The sequence below is a fragment of the Dermochelys coriacea genome, chromosome 4 (genome assembly GCF_009764565.3).
Source record: "Dermochelys coriacea isolate rDerCor1 chromosome 4, rDerCor1.pri.v4, whole genome shotgun sequence".
In the NCBI taxonomy this organism is placed as follows: Eukaryota; Metazoa; Chordata; order Testudines; family Dermochelyidae; genus Dermochelys; species Dermochelys coriacea.
Window position 1 is genome coordinate 56987471 of NC_050071.1, and position 14743 is coordinate 57002213.

A 14743-nucleotide genomic window follows, 5' to 3' on the forward strand; every position below is an offset into this window, starting at 1 on the left:
ATGACTCTGGTGAACTGACGTTTTTGCCAACTATTTCCCGTCACTGACGTTCAGTTCTTTCTTGTAAACTTTACACACTATACAATGAAAGTACAAAAATATTATCTATGGATTTTATTAGGCATTTGAGATGCTCAATAGTTTCGGCTAATTAGACAAACCGAAAGCCTTTTGAAGATGAAGCAAATTGGACAACCCTTGTTAATTAGAACATAATTTAAAGTTGCAATTATATCACTCATGAAGTAGCCTAATTAGTATGACGATATGTTAATAGCCTGCTGAGACACTAAGCACAGAGGTTTGGCATGAACTCCATAAAAGCTTGCAAAAAAATTCTCCTTCCTATGTTGTCATTAATAAAAGATTTCTATAGACTTCAGCCTTTCAACGGTGACATACAATTTATAGTACACACAATGCATTAGCCCATAGTGCTGCTCAATTTTTTTACTATTATGAAAACTAATACATTCGTCAAGCTGAATTAAGCATACAAATCAGATGAGGCATAACAGATTACATATTGAAGCGCTGTGTCTCCCGAGCCTAAATGAAATTTCAATCTAATAATTCCTTCCTGGCCCAGCTATAATTTGTTTAGAGATGTTGTTCTACTTCTTTCCAAGCGCTATTCGCACCATAATTAAATGATACTCAAGCTTTTAACTTTGATTTATTTCATTTTTCTGAGATGGCGACAGTGAGAGCTGATACTGTGTAATTTTTTTGATTTCCTTTAAAATTACCAAGTCTACTGTTTAGGTGAGAAATTAAAAACCTAAGCACTTATTTGAATCTCCTGGTGCAAACAAAAATTCATTGAAATAAACCCGTCCACATTAAATAAAGGGACTTTTTATTTATTTTAAAAGGGGGGTAAGCATGAAGTTGGCAGTACAGATGAGTGGATGGGTGGTTTTTAATCACAAATCCCAGTTTGATACAACGGGAAGTACCCAAAGCCTCCTGGTGGTATCTGGAGGAGTCGGGCAGCAGGGGGAAGGAGCAGACGGAGGGATGAGATGCCCATGCTCCTCACTGCTTGTTTTGGAAATGTAGGGCCAGATCCTCCTCCAAAGTGATGTCAGTGCTAAAAGTCCCGATGTCTTCAGAGGGAGCAGCATGGGGCCCTTATGGAGCCTCATGATAACGGGCTGCAACAACATATGGGAACTCCTGCTCGCCACATGCTCTACCCGCTTCAGCTCCTGTACCCGCTCCCTCCAATACCAGCTCCAGCACCTGCTACCTCCAACACAACCATCCCCAGCTCTTGAATGCTCCCCCATGCTCAGGCAGCAGCTCCCTCCTGCCACGGCTTCCTCCAACACCAGACCCCCAGGCACCAGCTCCCTAATTCTCTAGAACCAGCTCCAGCACCTCTCCCTCCAACCCCAGCTCCCACAGGCACCGGCTCCTGCATCCTCTCAGGAGCCCCGCGCGCTCGGCTAAAGCTAAAGAGGCTGTGGAAGTGCTAGAGACAAAGGTCTGAGGAGCGGGGCGGGGGAGGAGGCAGCACCTTGTTTGCAGGGAATAAAACTGTGTCGGCTTCAGAGAGAAGCGGCTGGGCACAAAGTGCTGCCAAAGTGCCTGCGTGACGGGATAAAAATAGGAACAAGCGGCGGTGGAAATAAAGATAAGTGGAGCTTGTGCCAGCCTGTCTGGGTGCGGGTGGGGGTGTCCTACTGCATCTGCGCAGTGCAGGCTCCCTGGACACCCCGCTCCCTCCTTTACTGTGGCTAATGAAGAAGAATAATTGGAAGGGAAAGGTCTTCAAATAGATCCACACCAGAGACGGGAACACTTCCTATACACCTTCCCCACCCACAACAAGTATCCCCCCACATCAGGTACCCCACACACAGACCCTCCCCCACATCAGGTACTCTCCACACAGCTCCCCCCATATCAGGTACCCCTCAACACATCTCCCTCCCATAAGGTATCCCACACACAGACCCTCCCCCACATCAGGTACCCTCAACACAGCTCCCCCCCACATCAGGTACCCCTCACACAGACCCTCCCCCACATCAGGTACCCTCCACACAGATCCCCCCATATCAGGTACCCCTCACACAGACCCTCCCCCACATCAGGCACCCTCAACACATCTCCCCCCCCCATAAGGTATGCCAGACACAGACCCTCCCCCCCCATCGGGTACCCTCAACACAGCTCTCCCCACATCAGGTACCCCTCACACAGCCCATCCCCCACATCAGGTACCCTCCACACAGCTCCCCCCACATCAGGTACCCCTCACACAGCCCCTCCCCCACATCAGGTACCCTCCACACAGCTCCCCCCACATCAGGTACCGCTCACACAGCCCCTCCCCCACATCAGGTACCCTCCACACAGACCCTCCCCCACATCAGGTACCCTCAACACAGGTCCCCCACATCAAGTACCCCATACACAGACCCTCCCCCACATCAAGTACCCTCCACACAGCTCCTCCCACATCAGGTACCCCTCACACAGACCCTCCCCCACATCAGGTACCCTCCACACAGACCCTCCCCCACATCAGGTACCCTCAATACAGGTCCCTCCACATCAAGTACCCCATGCACAGACCCTCCCCCACATCAAGTACCCTCCACACAGCTCCTCCCACATCAGGTACCCCTCACACGGACCCTCCCCCACATCAGGTACCATCCCACAGACCCTCCCCCACATCAGGCACCCTCAACACATCTCTCCCCCCCATAAGGTATCCCACACACAGACCCTCCGCCACATCAGGTACCCTCAACACAGCTCCCCCCCCCACATCAGGTACCCCCCACACAGACCCACCCCGATATCAGGTACCCCACACACAGCTCTTCCCCTACATCAGTTACCCTCCATACAGCCCAGCCCATCAGGTATCGCCCCACACAGCTCTTCCCCCACACACCCACACTCCCCATGTACAGCTATATACACGCCGTACATACATCCCGTGCAGACACTCCATACAAACACACACTGTCAGTGCAGACACTCCATACACCCCCCCCCACACACACACTCTGTACTTACACATACTCAGATACAGCCCCCCCCCCACCCAGATACTGTCTCGCGCGCCATATACACATCCCACAAACGCACACTCCACATACCCGCCCATACGCCCGCTCTCTCGCCATCCCTAGCCTCCCCCCGCCCCCACGCCTTTTCGCTCACACCCCTCTCCCCGGATTTCCACCCCCACCCCTCTTAAATATTTGCCCACACATACTCGCAGGACGCATGCGTCCACATCGCGCCGGTCTCGCCTCCATCCAATGGGCGAAGAGCGGCGAGAAACAGAGGGAGAGAGAAAGCCTCGCAGCCCAGTTCCAGCGATGTCTCTTGTGCACAAGGCACCTGCCGGGCCAAGGTGCGCGGCAGCCGGAGCAGAGGCAGCACCAGAACAATAGGGCGCCGGACTCCCGCCTCCTCCAGCGGCGCGGGGAAGGGGGCGCGGAGCCGGGCGAGGGCCAGGCGCAGACTAGGGAGGAGAGCGGGACACGCTCCGCTTGGGGCTGGTTTGTGGCTCAGCGGCCCGGAGAAGGGGCTGAGCCAGGGGGCTGCAGCAGGGAGTTTCCCGCCGGGTGGGTGGGTGGGAGGGCAGGCGAGGGGGAGTCCCGGGGAGCGGAGCAGGGAGCCGGGGAGAGGCGCTCGGAGGGCTGGGCGGGGGGCGAGAGGCAGAGAGGGACCCGGCGCCCAGGCGGGAAGCGAAGCGGGGAGTTAGGCAGAGGCAGAGCGGAGCGGCCAGGCGGCTGGAGGGGCAGTTCGCGGACCGGCTGCCGCCGGAGAGGAGGCGGCGCAGGCTGCACCGGGGGCTGAGGGAGGAGAGCGAGAAAAGCCCCTCGCGTCCCCGCGCCACCTTCCATCTCAAGGCGGCTGCGGCGGCAGCCTCAACTTCCCACCTCCTCTCTCGTCTCCGCTGTGGGCTGGGCGGGCCCCCCATCGCCAGCGAGGATGATGATGATGTCTCTGAACAGCAAGCAGCCCTTCAGCATGCCCCACGGCAGCGGCAGCCTGCACGAGCCCAAGTACTCGGCGCTGCACACCGCCTCCCCCTGCACCTCCGCCGCCGCCGCCCCCTCGGCCAGCTCCCCCAGCAGCACCAGCAGCGGGGCCGGCAGGAGCAGCACCAGCACCAGCAGCAGCTCGGAGGCGATGAGGCGAGCCTGCCTCCCAACCCCTCCGGTAGGCACGTCTTGCAGCAGCTCCAGCTTTAAGGCACTTGCCCACAGCCCCCTTGATCTGCACGGTGTTTCTTTCACGCCGGCCCAGCAAAACACCCAGCCTCCCCGCCACCCCGGCTCTCTTCCGCCTCATGCATGCAGCGGCGCTTGCCTTTCGTATTAATTTTTATGACCTGGGATGTTGCATGTGCCTCGTGTTGTGTGTGTATCTCTCCCCCTCTCCTCGTCCAGGCTTTCTCTTTTGCCATGCTGGGGATGTGTTAATGGCCCAGAGGCGTGCGGATGCGGAGGGAGGGCGATCCCCTGTTGACAGTAATGTGTGCCTTCTATTTGCAATTGCAGAGCAATATATTCGGCGGTCTGGATGAGAGTTTGCTGGCCCGCGCCGAAGCCCTGGCGGCGGTGGATATAGTTTCCCAGACCAAGAGCCACCATCATCACCCGCCTCATCACAGCCCCTTCAAGCCGGACGCTACATACCACACCATGAACACTATCCCTTGCACCTCCGCTGCCTCCTCCTCGTCGGTTCCCATTTCCCACCCGTCAGCCCTGTCCGGCACTCACCACCACCACCACCACCATCACCACCACCACCACCAGCCTCACCAGGCTTTGGAAGGGGAGCTTTTAGACCACATCACCCCAGGGCTGGCGCTGGGGGCCATGACCGGACCAGACGGCTCGGTGGTCTCCACGCCAGCCCATGCTCCTCACATGGCCAGTATGAACCCTATGCACCAGGCGGCTCTAAGCATGGCCCATGCCCACGGGCTGCCTTCTCACATGGGATGCATGAGCGACGTGGACGCAGATCCCCGGGATTTAGAAGCTTTTGCGGAGAGGTTCAAGCAGAGGAGGATCAAGCTCGGAGTGACCCAGGCAGATGTGGGATCTGCCCTGGCCAACTTGAAGATCCCAGGGGTAGGCTCACTGAGCCAAAGCACCATCTGCAGGTTTGAGTCCCTTACCTTGTCCCACAATAACATGATTGCCCTCAAACCCATCTTGCAAGCCTGGCTAGAAGAAGCAGAGAAATCTCACCGGGAGAAGCTCACCAAACCAGAGCTCTTCAATGGAGCAGAGAAGAAGAGGAAGCGCACTTCTATCGCTGCACCTGAGAAGAGGTCCTTGGAAGCCTACTTTGCCATCCAGCCACGTCCTTCCTCGGAAAAAATAGCGGCCATCGCAGAGAAACTGGACCTCAAGAAGAACGTGGTCCGGGTCTGGTTCTGTAATCAGAGACAGAAACAGAAACGAATGAAATATTCCGCAGGGATTTAAAGTCTATGGGAGCTTTTTTAAAAAAAAATAAAAAAAATCGGCAACAAGACACACTTTAATATTTCTCTATAGTGAGATAGAGAGACAAACACAGAGAGACAGACAGAAAGACCGACAGAGAAAGAGAAACTGTCAAAGAGGGTCTGTCAAACAAAAGTAAATTGTCAAGTTTAGGAAAGTTCCACTTGGACAGAACGGCTGCTTGTTCAGAATGGTAGAATCAGAGACTGACTTTTTGAAGGCAGATAAGAAATTCTTTTTTAAAGGACCGAAGACGTATCAAGTAAGATTTGTTTTTATTATTAAAGACATCACCCGTGTTCAAATTTAAAAGTACTTTGCAACTATTTTTCAGAAAATAAATTGACTCGAAACTGAAACTTTAATCTAGAGTTGAGGCTATACCGCAAGAGAGACATCTCAAAAGTATTTTGATTTAAAAAAAATGGCAGTTTTTTTCTGCATTTACACTGCGTATTATAAATATATATATATATATTTTTACTGTGATTATTATCCTTTCCTTCGCTGAAATTATTATGCTTAGGAAAAGAATTGATCCTGCTGTGTTCACTGATCTTTAAAAGCTATTATTAGATTACTGCCAAACAACCCCTTGTAAATTATTAATTTTATCTCTCCGGCAACTTCATTCTGTGCTCATTCTAATTAATTACACCTCTTTAATCTAAGTCTTGATAAAAGTAAAAAAAAAAGGTATGGATAGTGAAAATCAAATACTTTGTGTTGGTAGAATTGATTATCTGTAGCTTTTTCCTTCTTATAAAAATATCCCTTTTGGCCATCTGTAAATTGTCACCTGAAACTAAAATATTTCTCTGGCCAGTATTCTTATTTGTAAGGCGTTGGCACTCTATAATAGATGTCCTACATTATTTGTGTAGATTGATTCACTGTCCGAGGTATTTGTTTACTGCGTTACATATTTAATGAGGATTCCCATATTGTCCCCACCACACACTTCTAAAGCGAGAAAAGAAGTGGATGAATAGGTGACAGTGTGGCGTTTTGTTGTTTCAGGGTTTGTTTTCATCACAATATTTGTCCTTCTAGATTTCTAAGCTATATCACAACTGTGTTCAGACCTGATCGCTTTTTATTTACTTTAATTGAAATACTTTTACATTGAGGAGAATCTTTTTTGGAGGTTTCTTTGTACAAAAGCCAAATTTAATTTAGAGAGAGAGAGAGAGAGAGAGAGAGAGAGAGAGAGAGAGTGCACTCTTGTAAATTCACATTATTTGGTACAATTCTTTTGAGGAAAAATGAAAGGTACTTGAACTGTGGTACCTATATGTATTGTAAATATTTCATTCGAATCGACTCACATATAGATATATTCTTACAGATTTCGCTGTATTGCTGTTCTATTTCAGACTATTTGAAGTCTTAAGTTCTGTATATGATACAATTTTGTTGTTTTTGTTAATAGAAGGCTTATTTATTACAGTAATGTATTAAGTTATTTAAAAATGTTGTTGAATTGTCTTTCATTAAAAAAGATTTTAACGTTTTATTGGGAAAGTATGTTTGCTGTTTTTTTTTCATAAAAGTCTACTACTGAATTTAAATTGCTTCCACATCTCATATATTTTAAAGTTGAAGTCGGAGGACTATTTCGATTTTTAAAATGGTTTACAGCTCCTGCCAGCTCCTCCTTTCAGGCTGGGTGGTGGCTGGATCATCTTTATATGTCTGATCTGGTATTTATCAAATGGAAAGGGAACTCATTACCCGATTTTTTGGAGGCGGGAGGGGGTAACCCGTGAGCCGATAATGTTCCTGTGTTTGCTTACCTTGTCAGACGGTAAAACACACACCTTTATATACACTGTTGGTCGCCAAGGATGTGCTGACTGTTCCTTCCAAGGTAGCACCGCAGAGCTTCTGTGTGGCCTGCCATATAGCCAGATAAATAGTTTGCTAACTGCACAGTAGAATTTACTAAGCAAGGATGGTGGAAAGGAAGCTGGGGTGGCCTGGAGATGGCTATTCAATTAACCTGTCTTCTTAGCTGGGCTCTGGGAGTGATGACGAGGGCAGGCTGGGTCCCAGGAGCTCAGCGCCAGAGCAGCAGTGCCCAGCACAACACACACACACACACACGAGGAGGAAGGGGCTGCCTACTTACCTATCGGCGTTTCCTGTGGCATTTATTCTGGACCAAAGAAGTACGAGGAGGAGATTAAAATGTGGCGCCATTATGCCACTTGCTTATTGGCTAGTACAGATCGATATTACCAGTCATAAAGGCAAGAGGAACAGCCAGCGAAGTAATAGAAATACTTTAAAATTAATAGTATGGACTGGCATGGTGAAATGCGTTTAAACGCAACCGTGTGTAATCAGTTTCATGCCTATAACATCTGCCATGGGGACATGCATACGAATTTTAAAATGCACGAGGGACTAGCAGAGAGAAAAGATAAGATATAGATGTAGTTCAGCCCCTTCCCCATTTGAGAGGCAGCCACAGATTGCCCTGGACCAAGAGCGTTTTTTGTTAGGCAGGACGAATTAAAATGTGATGTGATGAAAAGATAATTCCGAAGGTGCTATATAAATGCCCTCCAGAACTAGGCTGTCTTGTCCTAGAGAGAACGGATTTAGCACTTGGAAAGGTCTGTGTCATGCCTATTCTTCGTGTGTCAGACAGAGGTAGGGATTGACAACATTATTGCCCATGAAGTTGCGCTCTTTGATGCAGAGTAATTTGAATAAATGGTGACGATGGGGTTGTAACCATGGCGTTTCGCGTTTCAAATGTAGGGAATAGGGATTATGGGCTGTTATTCTGCTAAAACTGAGAAAAAGACACACCAAACCAACAGCGATGGTAAAAGAAAGTCTCCTCGCAAGTGCCAGGCCATTACTCGCTGTATGGGGCGGGGTGTTTGAGAAGGAGCAGTTTATACATAAAAGATCTGGGCGACGATATTAGTGTAAAAGCGGAGAGCGCTGAAATACAAACCTCTCTCTTCTCCACTCACCTTTATGTTATGGTGGCTGCTTCTGCCTCATGCCGGCTTTGCTTTCAGCACCAAGGACAGAACTCTTCGGCTCTGTCCGGCCCTCCAACCTTGCCAGTGCCTGCCTCCTCCAGCCCAGGCATCCGAGAAACCCTGCCGCAGAGAGAGAGACAGAGAGAGATAGAGAGAGAGAGAAAGATGGACTGGGGGGAGGAGAAGCAGCTTATTGCTTTAGGACTCAGCAAATTAAACGAACTATTACTTCGCCCTAGACAAATCCTTCCATGTAGCGTTAATGGGGAGGCGGAGGATGGGAATCACCATATTAAATCTTCTTACAAATAACATTTTTTAAAAAGTACAAAACATGAACTCAGGGGAGGCAGCTAAATATAACAAGAAAACCAATTAATCTTTTGAATAAAAGGAATTGTTCCTGCTTTACAGATATGGCAGAGTATCGATTAGGATAGAGAGCTGCACTGGGAATTGATATAGTCAAGGGTTAATAGCACATATTGTTAAACTGACTCCAGTAAGTTACAATAGCAACATTTTCCCCTCAGAATTTGCCGTTTCTTTTCCAGACCGCTAGTAAATCTTTCTGCTTTGGGTTCTTTGAGGATTTTATGATTTAAAGTCATGATGAATAGATAGATTAGATAAACAGATGCTTTAAAAATAACTTTGAAAGTGACACCAATATATTTTAAAGATCTGGATTCATTTTCTGTTTAATAGCCTATTGTTTCCACTTGACGCAATGTTTATTTGTTAACTAGAAAAATAAAACAAACGAAAAGTAATTTGACTAAGAATAGATCCTTTGGCAGTCATAAGAGACGGAAAAATCCAACACCAAACAGGAAAAAAGTATGTAATCTACAAATTATTGTTACATATTATTTTTTATCTTCAGGGATTACATCGATATTTTGCTTTAAAAATACCTTGAACAGGGCGAAAGTGATAACTGATAGACGGATATTACCGTATGTCACTGGTGTATCAATCAAATCAATCGGTATCGCATGACTCAGTTTCTGAAATGTTTGCCAAGCCTCACAACTGAAGGAACTCAAGTTATACAGACTGATATTTTATATCTATGTTTACCGCAGAGACGACGAAACAGAGGAATCGAAGGTTTCAGACCCTACTTCCTTCACTTCCTCATTTTTCTTTAGATTAAAGAGTCACAGGGTAGTTGCCACTGTTGTGAGTCTTTTCAGTCATAACGTTTCATGTTTTTCGGTTCCACGTCCCAGTGATCAAGAACTAAATGGGGGAGGAGGAAGGAGGAGGGCAAAGGATTGTGAACTAACGTGCAAACTATAGTGGTGATTCACCCTATCAATAGTCAGGGTTGGAGTCTTTCATCTAAATATCTCTTTGTTAGCTAGTTCCATTTTTTTAAAAATAAATCTCTTGAAAGTGCAATTCTCTGGCTTGGTTGTTGTTGTTGTTTTTTAATAAACTAAAATGCAATAAGAGATTGGTTTAAAATTGTGGCGATTTGAAGGTGTGAAATAGTTATTCTGAATTCCCTAAGAAGGAAAAATGAACTAAGCAAACTCAATATTGCAATGAATAGAAATAAGCTTGCAAACGGCGTTTATAACATGTAAGCAAAGCGACTATCGTTTTAGTAGCACAATTTCAACTTGAAATAAAACTACAAAACGTGATTTGTTCCCTTTAAACTTCTATTCAGGGATATGTACATTTCTTTGCTAAACAACACAAAACAATCCTCTTATTTGCATAAGCTAAAATCTTCCTCCGCCCCACTTAATTGGCGTGAAATAAAGCAACATTTTGTAGCTTCTCCAATGAAGTTCACGTTTCCCAGTGTGATGGAAGTATTGATGACTTTGAAGTTGCTTTGTTAATAATGTTTGTGTCTCTAGGAGGGGAGGGGAACCAAAGAATACTCTGTGAGCTTCTCATGTGGCTTGAAAAAGAAAGGGAAAGAGAGAACAGCTACCAAATATGTAAACAAATAAACAAAAAAGATCCACGCTGCCACTTACCTATTCCACAGAAAGAGTGAATCGGGTAATTAAAATCACCAGAAGGGCAGTATTTGTCAGTAGGCGTGTGCACTACAATGAGTAGTCTCTGAACTTCCGCTTTGCCCTCTTAAATGAGCCATTCACTTAAAGGCTATTATGGGCGAATTAATAAATTACACAGCGAATTATTAAATCCAGATAATTACAAGGAATAAGTAAGTAATCATTAGTTAGCTCAGCTAATTACTGTGGGTCAGAGCGAGCTGGAATATGAAATCCTCCTCGGGAATTGAAATTAACTTTGCCCAGAGAGTCTCTCTGCTTGACATCCCTAGTCTGTAGGCACATGGCAGCTCCCTTGTGAGCCAGTCTTTCTATTTAACTTGTAGAGAATGGAAATAAAATTAAGTGGAGATGTGATAATAGGAAGCTGCTTAGAAAGCAAACGCTGCGGGTTTTATTTTTTACCTTTTACTGCCTGGAGATAGAAAGCTTTCTGGTGCCCCAAATAAAAAATATTCTGCAATTAGACCAATTCCGAATAAGTGTCTGTCCCACGCATGCAGATTAATCACAAATTACGAGGAATGAGACAGGGAGCAAGAAATCTGAGCTCCAACAAACGTAATAAAGGTACAAGAAAAAGCCTCTCTCTTTTCTTATTGAAAAACAAAAGGGCTGCCCGGACTGAGGAAGGTTCAAGGAATCAGTGTGCTTTGTTTTTGAGACAATAAGCTTTCATCTCTTAACTGTGGAATCTTAATTAGAGGCGCGTTGTCTCTTCTGTTGATCTTTCGCCCGATTTCTCCGAGAGAGAATGTCATTTTTGTCCCATTTACCATCCCTTTCCATTCTGTATTCAAGTGGGATCTTTCTAGACAGAAAATGCATATGCAGAGAAGCTTATACTTCCCTATATGAGTTTACACATATAAAAGAAAATGTTCTTCGTGTATGGAAAACAATCCAAGCTTCTTTATCAATTGCAATTAGGTGGACAGTCTTTTTCCTCTTTCTTGCTCCAGTCTGGGATGATAATTAAAATTTAATGAAGCCTGGGACTAGCAGAGCTCTGTCTGGGGACTCGGGAATCGAATATTTTAACTGTACATTTACACCAAGTGTCTGGCTTCAAAGACGTGACTGCCTTTAATCTCGAATTAGAAAACCACAGACCTGAAATTAAATATTAGACACCGTCGGCTCCCCTGTCTTTCTGGAATACTGTCACGGTTGTGTTTGCCTCCATTGCCCCAAAACACACGCATCTAGCTCAGGTCTCCAATTACATTTGCGTTAATAATAGATGGCTTTGATAGGGCGCAGTATCCTTGTGTTTTTGGATTTTTTTAAATAGGGTTAATGCAATATTAATTGGTTGTAGCTGTTATAAGACTGCGCAGCGTTTCTCGGGAACAAATCGATGAGTCTGGGATGTGAAAGCAAAGGTAAACGCTCTGCTTGCGGTATAACTTCATTTTCAAATACCCCCCGAGCTTTAGGTGAGTACAGATTGTCAGTTCTGTTTGTGTTCTTGATCAGACGCGTATTCATGGCAGAAAGAGCCAGAACAAACGGCTGTATATTGGATACGAATAAAGTATCTGAGACGTGGGGGAAATAACAGGAGTCTCTCAACCCTTTGCTATACGCAGGGACATTCATCACAGCAAATTCCCCTAACAAACTACCCACGGCTGAAAAATCGCAGCCCACAGAACTGGTGCATAAATAAGACAGAGCCGCACCAAAAGCGTCTATGCTGGCTGACTACATTGCTATGGGTTTGTTCTTTAAAACAATTTCTTCCTAGAGACACTGTGAAAATCAGTCATCAAGAAATTAGCTATTTTAGTTCATTGTATTTTAATAATCCTGTCTATTTAAATTCTAATATGGTTCCTCCATTTGCTTCAAGGAAATGCTCTTGAGAACTGGACCCATAAATTATTCTTAAAAAATCCCAAGCTACATGAGGCTTCCAGATTGAGGGGAAGAAGGGGGGAGACTGCGAGTTAATCTGCTCTCTGCTCCCTTCGACGTTTCCCAAGCAACATTAAGCACCTTTTGAGTGGCAAAGTTTACAAAACATTCTGTCGGGGAGGAGGAGTGGCGGCGTTTAAATGTGCCTCTTTCTGAAAGGTATCGTTTTTAAATTCCTCTCCAGCAGATTCTCATACAATTATCACAGTCATGTGAAACTATCCAGGCATACAACGTTGTTTAATTCTAACTCTGTGGCTTCCCAATCTGTGGATGCAACACCAACAATATTTGCAGAAGAGAAAACTGCCCTGAGCGAGCACAGGAAAGGTAAAGCGCTTTGCTTTTGAAGATGAGAACAGCAGATAGATACAAATGAACAGATTGTTTCCCTTCTCGGCTTCGCTTTCTACAAATTTAATTCATCCTGTTCAGAAACGGGGAGGGGGAAGGGAGCAGTACGCTTCTTTACCTGACTGGTTGCTTTCATGCGCCACCAACGCGCATCTAGCTTTTGCAAAGCTGTAGCAGACGTTTTCTTTCCATTAAATGAATGAAATAAAATTCCTCATTTACGGTGGGTTGAAATTATGCAAAAAAGTCCCAGGCACTGCGTAGGCAGGTGCAGAGAGGGAGTCACGTAGAGTAGACTGATCCAGCACCATTAAAGATAATGGTACTCTTTCCACTGACTTCAATTATGCAGCAAAAAGCCCTTCAGGCATAAAAATGTACCATCGGTCAGATCGCCCCCTTACTTCAGTGGGAGTTTTGTCTGAGGAAAGACTGCAGAATCTGGTCCTGTATGATATTAATGTTTTTGAGTAATTAACGTCTCCAGAACACCCTCCGCAGCTCTGTTATTTTCTGGGGGCTAGATCCATTACTCTAGCTGTCACTTGTTGGAGAGAAGGTGTCATTTTGCAGTCACACGTAATCATCTCTCCTCGTGGAGTTGAATGCTGAGGGAATGTTTCTTTAAATAAATCCCGACCCACACTCTCTTAGATACCGTGGGGAAACGTTCTGGGCTGTGTGTGTTGGGACGAAATCTGTTTAAACAACTTTGGATCTGATATACTCCGATTTCCTAAAGTGATTATACTATTGCATTTTATATTGAATGTGTTCTCCTTGCATCATTCTCTTTATTTTATTTCACTGGACCGAATATAGAAGTAATAAGCTGATGAAGAATGAATGCATTTGGAAAATACTTTTAACGTTATAGTTATATTAAAATAGCATATAATAGAAATACATTAAAATAGCACATTGTAACTAGTGGCATATATTTCCTCCCAGGCTAGTTTTAGTTTTAAAACCGTTTCTGTGGGTAGCTAAAGGACATCAATCTCAAACAATAATATGAAACATATTCCACAGGAACTGCAGAACATGTGTTATTCTGCATTTGATTTAAATAACAATAGACTTAAAACACATACTGGGAATGCGATGCTACATCTAATCTAATCTATCTATCTATTAAAGATAATGAAGAAAATACATTTACCAGATTTTTAAAAAAGTTATCTGATAGTAATTCACTTGTCTTGGAGCTGAAAATGAGCTCTTTATAAAATCTAAACTCAATTATTTGGAATTCTATTTGCCACAATCCCAAGAAATATATTTATGAAGATGCAAATTGAAAGTTAGACCTACCATAGCACAATCAACTAACCATTGGCATATGCCTTCACTCTGGCTTGTCTTGTCACACATTAGTCCCCTTATTTTGGCACCACATGACTAACCCAAGCTCTTCAAGCATTTATAATCCCAGGGAATTGAACAAGTGTGAATGCAGAGAGTGCTATGTGCTCGTATTAAACCCTGTACAACGCTGACTAAAGGATATAGAAGGACTTCTAGAAAGCAAGCTAAACATCTAGCTTGATCGAAATCACAACACAGCAGAGAAATGCAGCAGTTAGGGAACCTCTCATTTGTGGTTCCTGATACCAGAAAACGAGGCAGAACTTATTTATTTTTTACTTATTTTCTTGAACAGGAGCTAAATCCAGTTTGTCTCAATCACCCGAGAAGTGCTAATGGAGGTAAGTAACTGACTACGGACCCTATACTGCACCACTGAAACCAAAGGGAGTTTTGACGCTGACTTCAGTGGCCTCAGTATCAGACCCCAAGTGCTGGACAGTGAATGTACCTGGCTAGTTTAGAGCTACGGGGAACATTAAGGGGCCTTAGACTTTAGAATTTGCAAAGAAAACTTCTAAAAATATAACTGTTTCATCCAATTAATGAAAGC

At 45.2% G+C, this 14743-nt stretch overlaps 1 protein-coding gene across 1 annotated transcript; it reads left to right on the top strand.

Moving 5' to 3' along the window:
• The first annotated feature begins 3682 nt into the window (after positions 1-3682).
• Positions 3683-7265, top strand: POU4F2 (POU class 4 homeobox 2). The gene is made up of 2 exons (XM_038399737.2): positions 3683-4197; positions 4539-7265. The coding sequence occupies exons 1-2, from the start codon at positions 3967-3969 to the stop codon at positions 5478-5480; spliced, it is 1173 nt and encodes a 390-aa protein (XP_038255665.1). The 5' UTR covers positions 3683-3966; the 3' UTR covers positions 5481-7265.
• Positions 7266-14743: the final 7478 nt, after the last annotated feature.